The sequence below is a fragment of the Neofelis nebulosa genome, chromosome 9, assembly GCF_028018385.1.
Source record: "Neofelis nebulosa isolate mNeoNeb1 chromosome 9, mNeoNeb1.pri, whole genome shotgun sequence".
Lineage (NCBI taxonomy): Eukaryota > Metazoa > Chordata > Mammalia > Carnivora > Felidae > Neofelis > Neofelis nebulosa.
The window spans coordinates 132,951,316-132,968,945 of NC_080790.1; the positions used below are offsets into that span (position 1 = coordinate 132,951,316).

General features: G+C 47.0%; 1 protein-coding gene across 7 annotated transcripts in view; it reads right to left on the bottom strand.

Moving 5' to 3' along the window:
* Positions 1-1,949: 1,949 nt before the first annotated feature.
* The window catches only part of ZNF217 (zinc finger protein 217), a 38,764-nt gene continuing 23,083 nt past the window's right edge, over positions 1,950-17,630 (bottom strand). For 5 of the 7 annotated variants that reach the window (XM_058686003.1, XM_058686002.1, XM_058686004.1 and 2 more), the window contains 5 exons: positions 13,886-15,654; positions 10,373-10,489; positions 8,322-9,734; positions 6,312-6,443; positions 1,950-4,137 (listed from right to left, as the gene is read on the bottom strand). In XM_058686003.1, the coding sequence (XP_058541986.1) occupies positions 6,334-6,443; positions 8,322-9,734; positions 10,373-10,489; positions 13,886-15,278 (3,033 nt within the window). In that variant the 5' untranslated portion in view covers positions 15,279-15,654 and the 3' untranslated portion in view covers positions 1,950-4,137; positions 6,312-6,333. Of the gene's footprint in view, positions 4,138-6,311; positions 6,444-8,321; positions 9,735-10,372; positions 10,490-13,885; positions 17,178-17,630 lie in introns of those variants that run through there. The other 2 variants (XM_058686005.1, XM_058685999.1) reach the window with 2 other exon arrangements.

Below are 17,630 nucleotides of genomic sequence, written 5' to 3' on the forward strand. Positions count from 1 at the left end.
TGAGTCCCCTCTTTGGCTTAGAAATTGCTTAAAAATAAAATAAGAAAGAAAAGAGGAAGAAAGGGAAAGAGGGAAGGAAAGAAAGAGGGAAGAGGGGAGGGGAGGGCAGGGCAGGGCAGAAAACAGCAATGTAATTCACTCAAGTGTTGTTTTGTTTTACTCTTTAAGAGCATATATATCCTTTCTCTGTTACGAAGGCCCTGGGGTTGAAGCAGCCTACCCCCAAATCACCATTTCTAATTACCATTTCCCAGGAAAGGAACCCAGGGTCCTCAGGTAAGTAACTCTCCAGGTCCGGGTCAGGAAATGGTCAAGGAGGGCTCAGAACGCCTGCCTTAAAACCAAGAAGCCTCCAGAGTGTTGTCCAAAACATAGCCAACTTGAAGGAGACCCTGTCGGCCAGAGACCCCGAAGATTCTGAGCGTCAAAATGATGCCTACAATTTGCTGACAACTTGTCAAATGTACAACGAGTTCTTAACAAAAAATTCGAAAGTTCATTCACCAGTCTTGTCTGGGACCAGACATTATTCTCAAGGCTGGTTAATCAAGGGGGAGAATCAAGTTTTATTTATCCTGTCTTGTTTAAGCTGTATTTCAAGGTCATCAAATAATCACATGAGGTCTTCTGTCCAATAATAAATGCAGAGGAAATGACAGAACTTAAAAAAAAACAAAAACAAAAAAACCACCTTTTGCAACATCCCTAATGTTCGTCAGTGGCTGCTAAAACCCAAAGGAGAAAGGTTGATGGGGAACTTTATTACGGCTGGTTAGTCTGACACCTGAACCCACTGATCAAACGTCACTACAGGTTGGAAAACCAAATATTGTACATGTCCAGAGGTGATGCGATTGGGAGCACACAGACCCCTGCTCCCCAAAACTGAGCTCAAATCTACTTTAAACCCCTAGATTTAATTCACCAGTTTATAGGAGATAGACTGGAAAAACAGGTCAGATGAAACCACAAATATGCAATAAACCCTAACAAGGTGCCAACTTCTACAGGACGAATGACCCAGCCTCTTCACTAAGTAAAATGTCCTCTAAGGTGTGTGTGGAGGGAGATGTGAATTAAAACAGGCTTTAAAAAAAAAAAAAAAACGATATTCTAGGGGCGCCTGGGTGTCTCAGCCGGTTAAGGGTCCGACTTCAGCTCAGGTCATGATCTCGCGGTCCATGAGTTCGAGCCCCGCATTGGGCTCTGTGCTGACAGCTCAGAGCCTGGAGCTTGTTTCCAATTCTGTGTCTCCCTCTCTGACCCTCCCCCGTTCACGCTCTGTCTCTCTGTCTCAAAAATAAATAAACGTTAAAAAAAAAATTCTTTTTAAAATAAAATAAATAAAAATAAATAAATAGATAGATAAATAAATAAATAAATAAATAAATAAAAAACGATCTTCTAAACTAAGTGGATCTTGTTTGGGTCTTGATCACAACTCAACTGACCAAATCTAAGACGACACTTTTGCAAGGCTGTGTGGACGTGGTTGGTTACGTGTGACCATGAAAGCCCTTATCCGTTAGAGACTCACAGTGAAGGGTCATAGGGATGAAACTAAATCGTGTCTGAGACTCGCTTTAAAATACTCGGGGGAGGGGCGCCTGGGTGGCTCAGTCGGTTGGGCGTCCGACTTCGGCTCAGGTCACTATCTCGCGGTCCGTGAGTTCGAGCCCCGCGTCGGGCTCTGGGCTGATGGCTCAGAGCCTGGAGCCTGCTTCCGATTCTGTGTCTCCCTCTCTCTCTGCCCCTCCCCCGTTCATGCTCTTGTCTCTCTCTGTCTCAAAAATAAATAAATAAAATAAAATACTCGGGGAGAAAAAAATGCTGCTGGCGAGGGTGAGGACTCATTACACGAACCCCTCTACTGAACTGTAGGCTTAGAGTTGTATTTCTAAAAAGTTAAAAGCAGAAACGAGGGACGCAATAAAGACCCAAACCAAGACTGCAAAACACCAAATCTATATTTACATCCACATATAATAACATAACTTTAAGCTGAAATATATCATAAATAAAACAAGTAATGTCTACTGTTTGACAAGTATCAACAATTAAAATAAATCAAACTGGAATGAAATAAATACATAAACAAAAATCCAACGGATTGTACCTCTATTATATGTACTGTTGTCTCAAAGGAAAAAAAAAAAAAAACATACAAAACCAGTAGTATCCCAATAGTTAATACTGATGGACAAAAAAAAAAAAAAAAAAAAAAATTGGAGGACAAGGGCTGTGGAACAAAGGACATTTTTATGTATTCAGAAATTGAGAAATGTGGTTAGAAAAGAGAAATCTGAAAGCCCCCCCAAATTTCAGCATGACATGAATTGACTTGTTTTCAAATAGATTTGGTGATTTTTTTTTTTTTTTAAATACAGGTTTAAATTTCAGCCCTCTATTATCTCGTATCCCCTTTTAAAGATTTACATTTATAGTCACAGCGAGCTTTCTGTAACACTCATTGGATTAGGCAAAGATCAAGTCAATCATCTTGCAAATGTGTTAAATCTTCAAAAATAGGCTATAAAAGTGCAAAACTATGAAAACAAAAATCTAGATTATGTACATATGGCTCAGCTTGTGAACAGGAAAAATGGTGGATAGTGTACTACTCTCTCCTGATACAAAGCACTTCACTACAAGGCCAACAGACCAATCAGGTCTCCCTTTCCCACGGGAGTTAAGACTTCTCGGTCAAGTACGCTTCGTGTTGCATAATGAAAACAAAACAAAACAAAAAATCAGGATTCCTGTAGGACTTTACTCTCGCTCTAACGCAGAAGGGCAGGGCAAGAAAACTTAACAGTGCAAATTTATTTTTGAAACAGTTTTCTTAATAAAATATCTTGTGGTTGCTAAACCCACGTACTGCTGAATAAACTCAGCCACGGACAGCATGTGGAAGGGAACAAAAGTCTAAAACATCTAGTAGTAAGCCAGCTGGTGGCCATCCTCGCTTTAAAACCCAAACTACATCTGGTTGCTCAACACAACCAAAAATGGGAAGACGACTGAGGTCAAGAACCAGATCGCACCCTCCCCATTACCAGAAGGCTCGGCAGGCAGTTCCTTATTCAGAATCAACGTGTCTACAATTAACTCGTGTACGTCCACGGTTAACCCAAAGGCCAGGCACACCAGGACTTCCAGATACAAACCTAAAATTTACCCAAACGCTTTCACGTCCTTTAAAACCGCTCCCAATATATGAAATTCACGTGTGTTAATTCAGCATTTCAGGTTTTTTACATACCAATTTAAGCGAAAGCCAAAAAAACCCTGAATTTTCCAACAAAAGTGATGAACTTGACAGAAAGTAAGTAACTCCACATAGAATTTGGTATGTTTACTGGATATGGGGCTGTCCTGAAGAGGACAGACGCACTTCTCCGTAGACACGCCCGCTTAAAAACCCTACGGGGCACAGGCTGCTCTCAGAAAAGGGTCGCAGATCGGGACTCTTCCTCAGTTGACGGACTGAAAACTTGCAATGAAAGGGCACCGAATTCAGAATGGCTGACCTCAGTATATGCAGCACATAGTCACAGAGGGTCGATACTTCCGTTCACAATTTTGTTAAGACGACGCACTGAGGAGGATTTAACATAATACAAATCATCGGGAATTTTTTTTTTTTTTAAACATACATTTTCCATGAAAGAACACAAACAGCAGGAGCTGCTCATGGGGATGAGCTACAGGAGAGAGAAAGGGGACGCACAGTATCTGAACAAGCAGGTTTCGAACTTACGTATGTACAGAGTTACCTGAGGTGCAAGCGTTCGTTATAGACTCTCCCCCCCCCCCCCGCCCCCCCAGCCGGATGGTTTGTGTTCAGCAGCGCTCAAGTATGCAAAAGACTCCTTATTTGGTCAACTCTAAAAAAAATATTATTCAGGGACAAAATAGAGATTTGCAGTCTCCATTTGTGTACAACCCAACTGTTCCAACTATGGTTTTTATTGCTATTTGGTACAAAAGTTAGCAGAACAACTTTACAAAACCGTAGTGTTCCTGGTATGTTACATGCACGGCACGGTCACAGCTTATCTCACGAGCTTCCGCCATCTGCCTTCTCAAAGGATGGACTCACTCAATTTCATGGACAGAACACACATCCATCGGGACCTACGGGGGAAAAAGGTTCAAGAGAGTGGCTCAAGATAAAACTGAAAACAGCTTGGGAAAATCTTTTTTCTTTTAATAAAGAAGTGTAATAAACAGAACCAAAGGGATCTAGAAATGCACCGAGTTCCCCTTAAGCTCAAACGTCGCAACGAAGGGGCGCCTGGCTGGCTCAGTGGGTGGAGCATGTGACTCGGTCTCCCGGTTGTGAGTTCGAGCCTCACGATGGGGGTGGAGGTTAACAAATTAAAGCTTAAAAAACAACTGTTGCAATGAAAGGACCAGGACTCTGCACAACGCTGCGCCACCCCAGAGGATACTACTACGTCCTGAACAGTGATTTAGCGAAGAGGATTTCACCAAGAATCAGAATTTGCATCAGTTACACGAAGCCTGGCAAAGACCACCACAAGAAACCGAAAGGTTGTAACATCATCTGTTCAGCCAACATCTAACGGCTTTGATCAGTGATGGTGCCGGCAGCGGGCGAGGAGGCAGTGAACAAAGCAATCTCCTCTCAAGCGGAGCTAGCAGTGAACTGGGGCACACAGGTAAGAGGGGCAGTGGGGGTGAACTGCACGAGCAAGGGGCAGCGGCCAGGGAAGTCCCTGGTTCCCGGCAGACGTCCTGAGGAAATGATGTTAACCGGTCCCGCGTATCAGAGAGAGGTGATCTGGCACCCAGAAGGCAGAAGGACGTTCCAGGCAGAGGAAATGCAAGCAGAGATGCTCAGAGGTTACAGAAAGAGGCCGGGGCGGGACCAACAGGACAGTGGCATCCTCTGTGACTGACAGACTGTGCCCCTACAGTGCAAGTAACCTGTTACAAATTAGCTGTGCCTTATAATCCATCAACGATTTGTTTTGTTTTCATGGAGAGGGGGCTGAATCCTGCTCCTGCGACAACACTTCCTTCTCCTTCTCCTTTCACTAAGTGAGGGGAGAAAGGAGCATAGATCTGCATCAGCCCGATGGGCCCCACATGCAAACAAGAGGGAGACATCCTGCCATGGGACCGGGAGTACATGGTGGGCATTAGACAAGAAAAGCGTTTCTGGGAGAGAACTCAAATCTGTCTATAAAACCAGTTCTTGTCGGGGCGCCTGGGTGGCGCAGTCGGTTAAGCGTCCGACTTCAGCCAGGTCACGATCTTGCGGTCTGTGAGTTCGAGCCCCGCGTCGGGCTCTGGGCTGATGGCTCGGAGCCTGGAGCCTGTTTCCGATTCTGTGTCTCCCTCTCTCTCTGCCCCTCCCCCGCTCATGCTCTGTCTCTCTCTGTCCCAAAAATAAATTAAAAACGTTGAAAAAAAAATTTAAAAAAATAAATAAATAAATAAATAAAATAAAACCAGTTCTTGTCATTCAATTTATTGGTAAATGAGGTCTAGAGTAACTTGTGCGGACATCAGGCCCTGTGGCCAAACTCAGAATTAACTCAACGGAATTAACACAACTCTGAGGGTCCTGCTGGAGTCTTCTGCGTATCTACAGTTAGATACATTCGCCACGTGAACCACACTGTCAAAATGCACCTCCGCGCTCTTGTCCCGCTCCCCTCCCTCAACAGATAAGGATGCACCGAGGTTTTGAACAAGCTCTTAAGCATGAGGGTTGGGGCCCAGGCTTTGGGTCACGCTAGGACAGAACTAAGAAGAGTGGGATGCGACCCAAGTCTCGGTACCCTCATCCGTAAAGGGTGCACGGGACCTCCCAACCCAGCAACCATTGTCTGTAAAGAGCCAGAATGTAAATGTAAATATTCTCAGCTTTGCAGGCCATGAGCTGTCTGTCACAGCTACCACTCTGCTGATGTGGCTCAGAAGCCATCGGCTATATGGAAAGGCATGGACACGACTGTGTGCCAGTAAAACTTTGCAGACAAAAGCAGGTGGAGGTTTGCTAATCCCTGGCCTAATGCCCACCCCCCCGCGCATGTGGGAAGGATTAAATGAGGTCATGATTATAAAAACACTTCCAGGCTGAGCACGAAATAAATGCTTAGTAAATTCCAGTCGGTACTATTGTTATTAGTTACCATCATCATGGATATCCGGAGACCCTGAGCACTGGAGGTCTTAAGAACATTTAAAAATCAAAAATAATTTTACTTTATATTCTACTGAATGAACTAGATGGTTTATTTTCAATTAACTAAAATCAATAGATCATATATGCTTACCTTTCTTACCCGAAACAGGAAATCAAGTTTTTTTATCATTTGGTCGATAATGTGCATTCCCAATAAAATTCTCATAGTTTCTCTTTTGTAGCATGCTGCTAGATAAGTGTTGATAGGACACAGGCCTTTTTCCTGATTGGAGAAAAAAAAAAAAAAACGCATAAAAACACGTTACAACTGAAATGGTTTTAAGTGCCTCGAGGACATTTGCTAGCACAAAATTTTAAATCACTGAAGCCAGAATTATCTGAGTGCCATGTGGTCATTAGTAAGAATGACACTGGTAACTGTAAGTAAGCTACAATCTCGGGTTTCGGCACCAGAGTGGGGAGGGGGAATAAAGCCCCAAACAATGGTGGTAGACGTTATCTTAAACCTACATGCATCATGAACCATAACTGTGGGGAAGAGGAGAAAAAATACTGATGTTTGAAAAGAGGCTTTCACTTGCAACATAGAGCCCTACTCTTCAAGTAAAGGCAAAGTTTTGACTCACGTCCGTTTTAACAACCGATAGGGAGAAAAATAGACACTTCTAATCAAAAGGCTGTAAAAATTAGTATTTCATCACAGGATTTAGAAAATTCACTGGAGTGTGTAAAAGCAATTGTTTTACAATTTGCTATCCCTACCGTATCAATTGGCATCAAGCTATCCTTGATAAGAGTATCATCGCCACACAGAACCCTTAATTTGAAATTAATACAAACTGAGAGGTTTGAAAATGGATTTCTCTTTGGGGCTGCACAGACCAGCGGGGCTTATATCGGACAAAGGAAGTGGTTTAATTAAGTCGGCCTCGTGGGACAGCTCCCCAGGACACTCTGATCGACCTCTTCACCTGCACAGGTAAAGCGCCACAGGCCTCTAAGGGAAAGAGGCCGAAGGAAGCAGGGGTTTTGAAAACACTTCCATGGGGAGAACTCCAAAGTAATCTTCGACTTTTAACAATTTACCCACATGGGAAAAACGGGTTTTGTCCCTTCCTTCTTCCTTATGGATGTCTTATGGAAATATATGATGGGTATGAAACAAATTAACTCTATTGATTCTACCAACACTGTAACCGCTGAAATGGCATTCTAATGTTTGCTTTCTGTGGGGTCAGGCCATATGATACATAGAGCCTCTTTTATGTGAAACGTTATCTACTGCTTAAATGTTTATGCTGTGTTGATAATATTACATTGATGCATGACCCTGTATATTGTGTGCCTAGTATGTGAAGAAAGGGATTACAAGATGTATATAATGACTTGCTAACCTTGCGGCATTCAGAGTTTCCAAAAGATGAAGAAAGACCAAATCTAAATAAAACACTTCATCATTTAAGAAAAAAATTGTCCATATGGGAAAAGGGTGAGGCTTTTAAAATGCGCTGAATATTTAACAAAAAACGGTCTGATTCTAGAGTCCTAGCATCAAAAGAATGTCCACTGAGGTTCTCATACTTTCTGCTCCTGGTAGAAGACGCATGCTCCTAGGGGGCTCACAGCGCACCTGTCACCGGCTAGTGGGGACACTGCCCACCCACAGACCACTCATACCAGCGAAGGGGCAGACTGGGCTGGGCTCCAAAGGGCTTCAGCATGAAGGGTGGGGAGCCAGCACTGCCCAGGGCGCCCCGGACCTCACCAGCATTGTGAGCTGGCTGCGGGCGGGGAGTGTGGCCTTCAGCCCGGAGGGCGTGGGCCCCCGGTCTGTCCATCTCCCCACCCCTGACCCTCAGCAGCCCCCAGGCCCAGGGCCCAGCCCCTCCTCCACTCCCGGCCTAGGGTCCCTAGGCCCGTACCCCCCTCCACCTTCCCCAGCGAGCTCAGGGCCTATTATCCACCCCTCCCCTGGCCTCCCCTTGGGGGGGGAGGGGGAGGCAGGGCCTATTCCCCCGTCCCCCCAGCCTCCCCTTCGGCGGCGGGCCCAGGGCCTGTCCGCAGCCCCCCAACCGCAGCCGCAGCCTCACCTTCCGGGGGGGTGACCCAGAGCATCCGCGCACCCCTCCCCCAGCCTCACCTTCGGCGGCGGGCCCGCAGGCGAAGAGGGGCGCGGGCGCGGCGCGGGGCTTGGGCGGCAGCGCGGCGGGCGGCGGGCACACGCACTCGGCGGGCAGCAGCGACTGCAGGCCGCGCACCACGTGGTACTTGGGCAGCTCGAAGGCCCGGCGGAAGGTGGGCGCGGGCGGCTCGGCGTCGGGCCGCGGCCGCTTGGGCAGCGGCTCTCCGGGCTCGGCGGGGCGACCGCTCGGGGGGTCGCGGCCCCGCGGCGCCCAGGGACGCTCCGCACAGCCGTTGGCGGCGGCAGGACCGGGCGGAGCGGGGCCGGCGGGCGCCCTGGCCTTGGCCTCGGGCCTCCGGCCCCTCTCTGGGTTGGCGGCGTCGGCCGGCGGCCGGGCGACCCCCTGCGCCCCGCCGGGCTGCGGCTGGTGCGGCGGCCGCGGCGCCTTCAGGTTGCTGGGCGCTAAAGTGCTGGGGTCGAGCCCCGGGGGCGGCGGGGGCCTGGCGGACGCGGCGGGGCCCGGCTTCCCCCGGTCGCGGTCGCGGTCCCGGTCGGCCGGCGGGGCCTTGGCGGGCGGCGCGGGCGCGGGCCTGGCCTTGGGCTTGGGGAAGTGCGCCAGCGGGGCCACGTCCTTCCCCAGCAGCGCGGGCGGGCAGCCGGTGCGCCGGCTTCGCAGCAGAGACTTGCTCCTGCAGTTTTTGTGGATGTCGGGGTTGTACTTATGCTCCAGTCGCTGGTGCATCATCAAAACCTCGGGATAAAAGGTCTTGAAGGTACAAAATGGGCAGGTGATCCCTGGGATTAAACTTTTGCTCAGAGAAATGGCCGGGCAGCCGTGAAGCGCCCCGAGGGACAGGTTCAGAGGCTTCTCCTGGCAGTCCGCGCCGGCCTTGTGCTTGCCCTCGGCCGCCGTCGCCGTCCCCGCGTGCTTCTCCCGGTGACCGACCTCGGCCGCATGGGCCGCACCTCCGGGGACCCCCACCTCTGTTCTACACGTGGGTTCCTGCGCCTGAGGGTCACCCGCCGCTCTCTTGGGTAACGCATCCAAATAGGCGGGGGCAGGAGTTTTGCAGACTCTATCAGTACTGTCATCCGTTGCATTTTTATTGAAATCCTGAGTATCTTTGTGAACTGGTGAGAGGACAGTGCTGCCCAGAACATTCGGAAAGGCAGAGGCCATCCCCTTAAGTTGCTTTGCAGGTGGGCTGCCTTTAACATCTTTGGCACCATCAAAAAATCTTTTCAAATTTTTGGTTTGCGCACTGTCGGGGGTAAGTAGTGCATCTTCGGGCTCCTGGTTTTTCCCGTCGTTCTTGACTTCCGCGGCAATATCGATCTGTTTGTCCTTGTGATGTCTCTCCAGGTGATACCGCAGAGAGGTCTTCTGGGCTGCAGCATAGTCACAGAATTCACATTTGTACGGTTTTTCACCTAAAACAACAAATGTCACTGTATTACACGAGTTTATCTGGAATCAATGAAGCATCTGTCCCCAAGTGACAAAAGCGTCAAACCAGATCTTTGGAAACTAGAATCATCTAAGAGAGAATATAGGGTCTTTCCTTTTCCCTTCTCCCTGCTGACCTTCATATCCGGGGTTTTTCCCCGGCTGCTTGCTTCATCACCCTCACTCCACTGAGTATTTGAAAATGTGAATAGCATCTTAAATAGTGCGCCTTAAACTTACTTCATCTTAAGCCTCGTAAACCATTATGGTACAGCTGCTTCTACAATCTCAAGGAAATTCTAAACATATTCTCGTTTCATCCCAAGTCATAAAAACCAATACCAAAAAAAGCTGTGGCATTAAAACATACTAAAGATAAAGAGCAAGTTGTAATAAGATGAGTGGCTACAACAGTCAGAAAGTAAATAAACTAAGTTCAAAATCAGGAACAGCTCGAGTTACAAAATGACACTAACAGACTGCCATTAGCACACTACACATTGACCCAAACTATTCTCCAAGGATCTAACAGAATAGTTGAACAAGAGTATTAAAGAAACACAAAGAACCGCATCATAATTGTTTAAGCCAGTAAGAATTAAAGATCTAGGAAGCTCCTTACCTGTGTGCGTTCTGAGATGAATATTGAGGTAATAATTTGAACGGAAAAACTTCCCACAGTAACTACATTCTCTTGAGGACGTAAGATGCTTTATTTTTCCTCCATCATCATTTTTATCTTGAAGCAGAAACAAAAATATTTATGTAAGAAGACAGCTCGAGTACACGAGTAAGACAAGTGGGCTTTAAGTATTTTTGATGGAAGCATTTTTGGAAAAGCATAAAATAGCTTTTATATATTAGTGCTGGGGTAAACCAGAAAGGGTAGGAACATACCAAACACTGTTTGGAGGTCATCTGAAGTCTTGCAAGCTTTTTAACATGCGTGCCTTGTTTTTTGTTTTGTTTTGTTTTTGTTTCCTGAGTACAGCCGACTTAGTGGATCGTTAAAAGAGTCCGTTCCTCATTTGCCTCAATCACAGGAAAGATCACTTAACAGACTGACATGCATGGGCAACTTTCTGTTCTCCCAACACGTCTGCGACATGCCTGCTGGACCTACACTCGCTGGCTGCAATATCCAGCTTCTTCAGAGCAACTGATTTAGAAAACTGAGCCAATATAAATTGCCAGTTTCCCCAACCAGACAGAAGAAGGCGATCCTAAGATCAGGCCAGCTACCACTAGAGGGTAGCAAGCACAACCTAATCTTCACAGAAACTAAAAGGTTTGGCATTGGGTCAAACACCTTGTTTGTCAAAATTTAGCATGTTTTGGAAAGCAAACCGTATCATTCGCCAGCACTCATGTGGACAAGATATACCTGAGACCAATCAGAATCTGTCCCCAGGTGACAATGGGTTCAACTTGAAACTTCAAACTCTGCACTGACCAGGAGAATAGATCTCTGCTACAAGAGAGTAAAGGTCTGCCGGGGACGCTAATTTAAAGGGTGATTGTATTTAAACTCCAGCCCTCCAAAAGACCGTTCCGTTTGCTCCAGTTAAGATGCCCACTCCCACAAAACTGATTGTCAAAGTTCTAGATCAACCTCCTCTTACTACACACACTACACAATGAGGACAAGAGAAGGGAAGTAGTCATCTCTTAAAATTGAGCATCACTAAACTGGCCATTTTGCCTTGAAAACCGAACTCCAACCTTTGAAAGGCCTCCTTTCCCTGCTCCTTCCTCACTCTGCATTTTGGACTGTATATATTTGGTTTACAGATTTAAAAAGCAGTGTATAAGCAAACCTTGGGCAGCCTCCAGTACGACAGAGACCAGACTGCATGATTCCCCCTCAACTCCCCGAGGAAAATGTATCCAGCTCTAAACATTCTCAAACAGCAGGAACAAGCACTGATGGAAAAAGATGTCATGAAGACTTAAAAAAAAAAAGAATTACACGAATAACCACTGTTAAACCTATTTTCAAGTAGAACAAATATAAAAACAAAATGTTTACTTTGTCTTTTGATCTTCTTTAAAGTAAATCTAAAAGAAAGCCGGGTTGATGGTAAAAAACAGTAAGCCAAATAAATGGAAACCACCCCCGTCATGATACAAATTGAGGAGAATCAATTCTCTCGACACAGAATGCCTAGCTTTGTCTTCCCATCACACCCACCTAGCCAAGTCTGAACTTTACTGCAATTTCCTACTCCCGAGTATGCATCAGAATTTGTTATGTTGCATCATACCCAAAAAGTTATGAAATGCCTCTCTTTTAACAGAAAGGACACGAAACGCCCACATATACCTGGTTCCTGCTCCTTGGGCATCACCTCTGAGTTTTAAAGAACTGCAAACTTTTTTTACCAATAGGCTGTTGAAATGATCCTTGGGAGGTGGAAGACAAGGGTTGACGAACCAAATTTTGCAAACAGAAATCAGGGCAAAGAAATGTTAAGCAACCTGTAATCCGCCACAAAACAATGCAGTGGGAGAACCCGCCTCCAGGCAAGTCGCGGCGCTCCCAGCGATTATCATGGGGCATTCTATCTGCCCAACCACCAAGATTTCCACCCAAGATTTCCACCCGGTTCTCCGGCCCACACCACCCACACCACCCGCTGGCAGAATGTGACTGGCCATTTCATTTCTTTCAGGGCAGCTGGCGGACCTAATTATCTCCCCATTTACTACTACATACCCCTGAGAATGGGACCCACGCTAACAGGGACCACTATAAAGATGGAGGTCTGTGTTCAAGGCCTTCTTTATGATGTCATTAAGACACCATAATGTGCTTTCGAGATTCCCAAAGGCTGTAGTATGCTAAGTGCTAGGTTTCCTTGTGTCCCATCAAAGTCCAACCATTCTAAATACTCCAGAGGAACTAACAGCTTGTTCTCACATCCATCATGTGATCAGAAAAAGAACCAGGGCACTGGTTTGGGGAGGATCATCTGGTCAAACTCATCTTGGGTCTCACACTCGAGTTCTGACTAGCCAGCCATCAAGTTACAGTGAAAGAAGGCAGCGGCTGAAACCAAAGACCACTTTTGTGAATGATCATGTTTCTCTAAGACTAATTTACGTTCCCATCACTCGGCTGCTGAAGACGCAGGGGTTCTTTTAACTGTCTTCCAGCAGGAGAGTCCTTTATTCAAACCAAATCTTACTAAATGGATATGCCAAGTCTCTGGTTTAAGCGCAGATGGGCAAGGCTTGAAGCACACAGGTGGGATCTCTCTGCCTTGGACATCATGTCCACTGGGCCTCAAGACACAATGTGTCAGTGACAGCTTCTGTCTCCTATAAAAGCCATTAGGACATTGAAAACCTGAGCAGCGAGATTCCTTTAAAACATCTTTGGTGCGTTCACGTTCCCTCTATTTTGAACACAAATGGACTTAGTTCCTGAGCTAACTGTTAACGAACACTAGTCCCCCCAGACATGAGAGGAGAGGGTACCAGGTAGCCCCAAACTCTCAGTACTCACCAAACTCTCTCAGTACCCTTGCTCTGGCTGATCATCATTCCCAGTGCCTTTCGTGACCCTAGAAAACCATCTGGAATAAATGCATGAGGGCTGGGTCCTGAAGGAAGGGGAAGTCTGTTGCATCGAAGGATAACTTGTTTTTGTAGATGAGATCAGGTTGGCCGGAAGAACGGAGCAAAGCCCAGGGTCTCTCAACCCTGACCTCACAGGACACTGGGACCACACAATGACTTGCTGGGGGGGCCGTGCTGTGCACTGGAGGACACTCAGCGGCATCCCGGCCTCTACCCACCGGACGTCAGCAGCACAACACGAACACAGTTGTGACACCCAAAAAGACCTCTAGACACTACCAGGTTCCGCTGGGGGCAAAACTGCCCCAGTTAAGATAATATGTGTCGCTTGTTAGCCAGATATTTAAAAAAAGAAAAAAAAAAAATCACACAAGTTTTCAGAACAGGAAGAAACGTTGAGAAAAATCAAAGCCCTGAGAGGTTAGGTGAACTTACAACAAGGAGGGTACCAGAAGAGCCTGGACTCAAACCCGGCTCTCCGACCCCGACCTGCCAGCGCTGTCCGGGGCTGGAGGCGGAGGAAGGACAGCACGCAACGGAGCGCCTCACTTACCCAAATGGAGCCCTTCCGGAAGTCCGTCCTCAGACCCATCTTCAGAACCGCCTTCTCGATCGACGGCTCCATTCTCGTCCAGGGCGGTGGTTAGGTCCGGAGAACACGTCCTAGGCTGCCTTCCGTCCACGGACATGGTTGGCGATTCGGCGTCGGCCCTCCGATCCTTCTTGTGGACCCTCGAGTGCAAGACCAGCTGGTGGTAGGTCCGGAAGGCTTTGCCACACTCAGAGCAGTGCGTCGGCTTCTCTTTGTTCCCGGACAGCTTTGGGTCGGCTTCCACGGAAGGCACTTCACCGCCGGAGGGTCTGGGCTTCTCCTTGTCCTGGGAGAGGCCCGCGCAGCCGCTTTTGCTTGGCTTGGGCTTTCCAGAACCTTCGGAATGGCTTTTTCCGGCGTTCCAAATTTCTCCGAGCTCTTCTTTTTCGGAACACGAATCATCGTTGTCGGTGCTGCCCTCCTGCCCTGGCTGCTCCTTCACTTCTCGGCAGACGGCGACTTTTCCTTTGGTGGCCAGCTGCCAGGCCTGATAGGTGGTGAATGGATCGAGCTGAGGTATCCATTTGGTGGGCTTCTTCCCGGTCTCGGGGTGTGATTTGGGCCTCAAGTTCAAGAACTGCAGGAACTCTTCCCCCGGAGCTGGCATCCCCCCCTGCGGAGAGTCTGTCTGTGTGCCTCCGCTGCCGGAAGCAGTGTCTTTGGTGTGCATCTTCCTGTGATCGATCAGACTTTCCTTATTTGGAAACAGGAAGCCACAAACCATGCAGATTTTGTAAGGAGAGGAGATGCTCTCGGCCACGTGCTCCTGAACCACCTCGTTGATGGTGGCGGGGCTCTCGGCGCCCGGCTGCAGTTTGCTCTTGGCTCCCGCTTTGCCGGTGTGTGTCCGCATGTGGTTCTTAAGGAACCAGGGCTCCTTGAACCTCCGTCCGCACACATGACAGCCGTAAGTGAAGGAGTCCTTATGCTTCTTCATGTGGATCTCGACGTCGAAAGCGACTCTGAACGTCTGCCCACACACTTCACAGCTGAACTCTTCGTTTTCTTTGCAGTTCTTGTCCTTTGGAGGCTCTGTTCTCACCTGAGTCTTGTCCAGAGGACTCAGGTACTCCGCTTCCACACGCAAAACGGCCGGCTCGCAAAGGATAGGCCGATGTTGCATCAGGACATGTTTATTAAGGTCTTCTGAATGCGTGAAGGTCTGATTGCAGAACATGCAGTCCAAGGGCATATATCCTTCGATCTGGATTATATTTTTCTCTTGCGTAGCTCGGAAAGGAACGGTGGTGGTCCCTTTTATGGACACGGCATCATCTATCTCCATCTGGGTACCAAGAGAATTGCCAATAACTTCTGGTCCATCCATATACACCAGCAGGGACTGAGTTGGCATGTTTCCTGGCACTTTAGGATTGTATACAAAATAAGAATCCGGTGGAGGGATTTCTGGAACTGGAATAAGGCCACTTGTAAGACTTGTCACTCACGCCCCCAGCAGCCCTGGACTTAAAACGAGAACAAGTATTTGTTACAAAAGTTCAAAAGCAAAGTATATATTCCTGTAGCTTCTTATCTTCAGAAGTCTTAGGAAGCTCGGTGGCAGAGCCAACCACTGGTTCTTTGCACAAACAAGGCAGACAGACTCCCCAGCGCTTTGATTCAAATATGAGTCAGCACGGAGCGTTCATTCTCTTTGTCTCCATTGAGTGAGTGATTCAACTGAGCAAGAAGTCAATCCCAGCAACCTGGAGACCAGGGATTTCCAAAACCTAGAGGGGGAAAAACAAAAACCAAAAACCACAGAAATGGTTACTTGGCTGCGGCCAGAGGGAAGAGAAGCCCGGTGTGGACGACGCACAGCTGGTCCGCTCGTGGCAGAAGAGGTGCCTCGTTCGTCCACTCCACTTTCGACTAACATCGCGCATCCTGTTAAACATGCCCGTTAATTAAATCGTTAGCATTTTACCCAATCAGGACACTCACCAAATCGCTGGATTTTCATCCAGGGAAGAAACTGAAAACGTGGTGCTCTAATGATTGAAGTCTAAACTTTAAGATTCAGGACAGAAACGGTTAAATTCAGCTGAATGCAGTTTAAATGCCACTGCAATGCAATGTGTGTCCTTACAAAGGGCCCCTGCAAATCTAGATACCCACTGTGAAGAATGCCAAGTAAGGCCCTCTCTAAATAAAGCGTTTAAAGCTCGAACTTCAAACTGTCTTCTATACAGCCCAGAGACACAAATGCCGAACAGCACCCTCGGAGATCACACACGCACAGGCCAACAACACACACGAGAACAGGAACCTTTCCTAAAATCCACATTCAGAAACTACAGAACACCTCAAAATGAGGCTCATCGTGGCCAAGGGGAACCTGAATCATTTTGGTTCACAGGATATTCTAGCCCTCAACCCACCGCCCAGATCCCAGCTGCTTTTTCAGAAGGCAGAAACTGCCTTCAACAAAAGTCAGGGTAGGGCTCCCTTGTGCACACAACAAATAAGGAAACACACGCACCAGGCTACTCGGTGAGGGTACACCTGAAAATCCTCCACACGGCAGGGTCAACATGGCTCAGTCTTTCATCAGAAAACGGGTCCTCCCACTTTTAACCCACCCTTCCCATTATGCACTGGCCAGGTGAAAAATGGATGATTACTTTATGTGGCTCTGCAGGCTCAGATTTAGAAGCCAATTTTCATTCTTGGAGAAGAATTAACCTCCAAACCCAACACCCTCCCCTCCACCTTTCTGGCAAGCACAGAATTGTTTCTAAATAGACTCAGCTACTTAACCTGAAGTCTGTTAATTCCACCCAACAGAACAAAAAGACTTGCAAACTACTCCCACCACCTTGACTTGACTTTCCTTCTCTCCACTTCCTCAAAGAGCAAGGGCCTCTAGGCTCAGAGAAGACAAGGAAACATTTCTTCCCCTTCTTTATACTCATAATAGAAGAAAATTCTCATGCTCTTTGCTATCTTTAGTTTTGAATACACTAGATCTTCAACATTAAGCTTTTCTAAATAAGGCTGCAGATCAAAGATTAGGGAAAAGAAAGAAGGTACTGAAGTGTTTTATCTTAATTTCTGAGTCCTTTGTGGTGATCACAATGGAGGCTAAAACTCTTGGGCTGGCTACCAGCTTGGTGGGCTTTAACAGAACACTCCAAAGACCCGAGTTCTAGTTCTGGCTAAGTCACAACCTTAAAGTTGTCACCACCACCTACTACCTCACCTTCATCTACCTACTGCAGGCGGTTAAATTACAGGATCACCCTCAAGAGTTCCAAATTTCCAAATAGATCTACATGTATGGATAGACAGACACCAAAGAATATTTGATGCTTTCCCAATCAAGATATTAAGTGATATCTGAAAAACGTAACTGATAATTTAGGGTTCTATGCAGTCTGTATTTACTGAATGCCGGTGTACTAGGTAATATTTTAACTGAAGAAATAACAGTACATACTCTAGACAAGCAGTTATCAAACTGACAACGCTGTCTTCACTGGCAACATCTAGATGAAAAACAGAGAGACAACTCAGTGAGTCCTACACAAACGACACAGATTAATTTCAATTTGAATAGAGGCTGTCCCCTATTTGAGGTCCTTTCTATTTGGGGGTTGCAAACTAGCTTTTTTAAAATGAAAGAGTGGCAATAGCAATCAGTACTTTTTTTAATGTCCTAATTTGCCAAAATCAAAGTTAGTCCTCTATGTTGGACCTGTGTGTG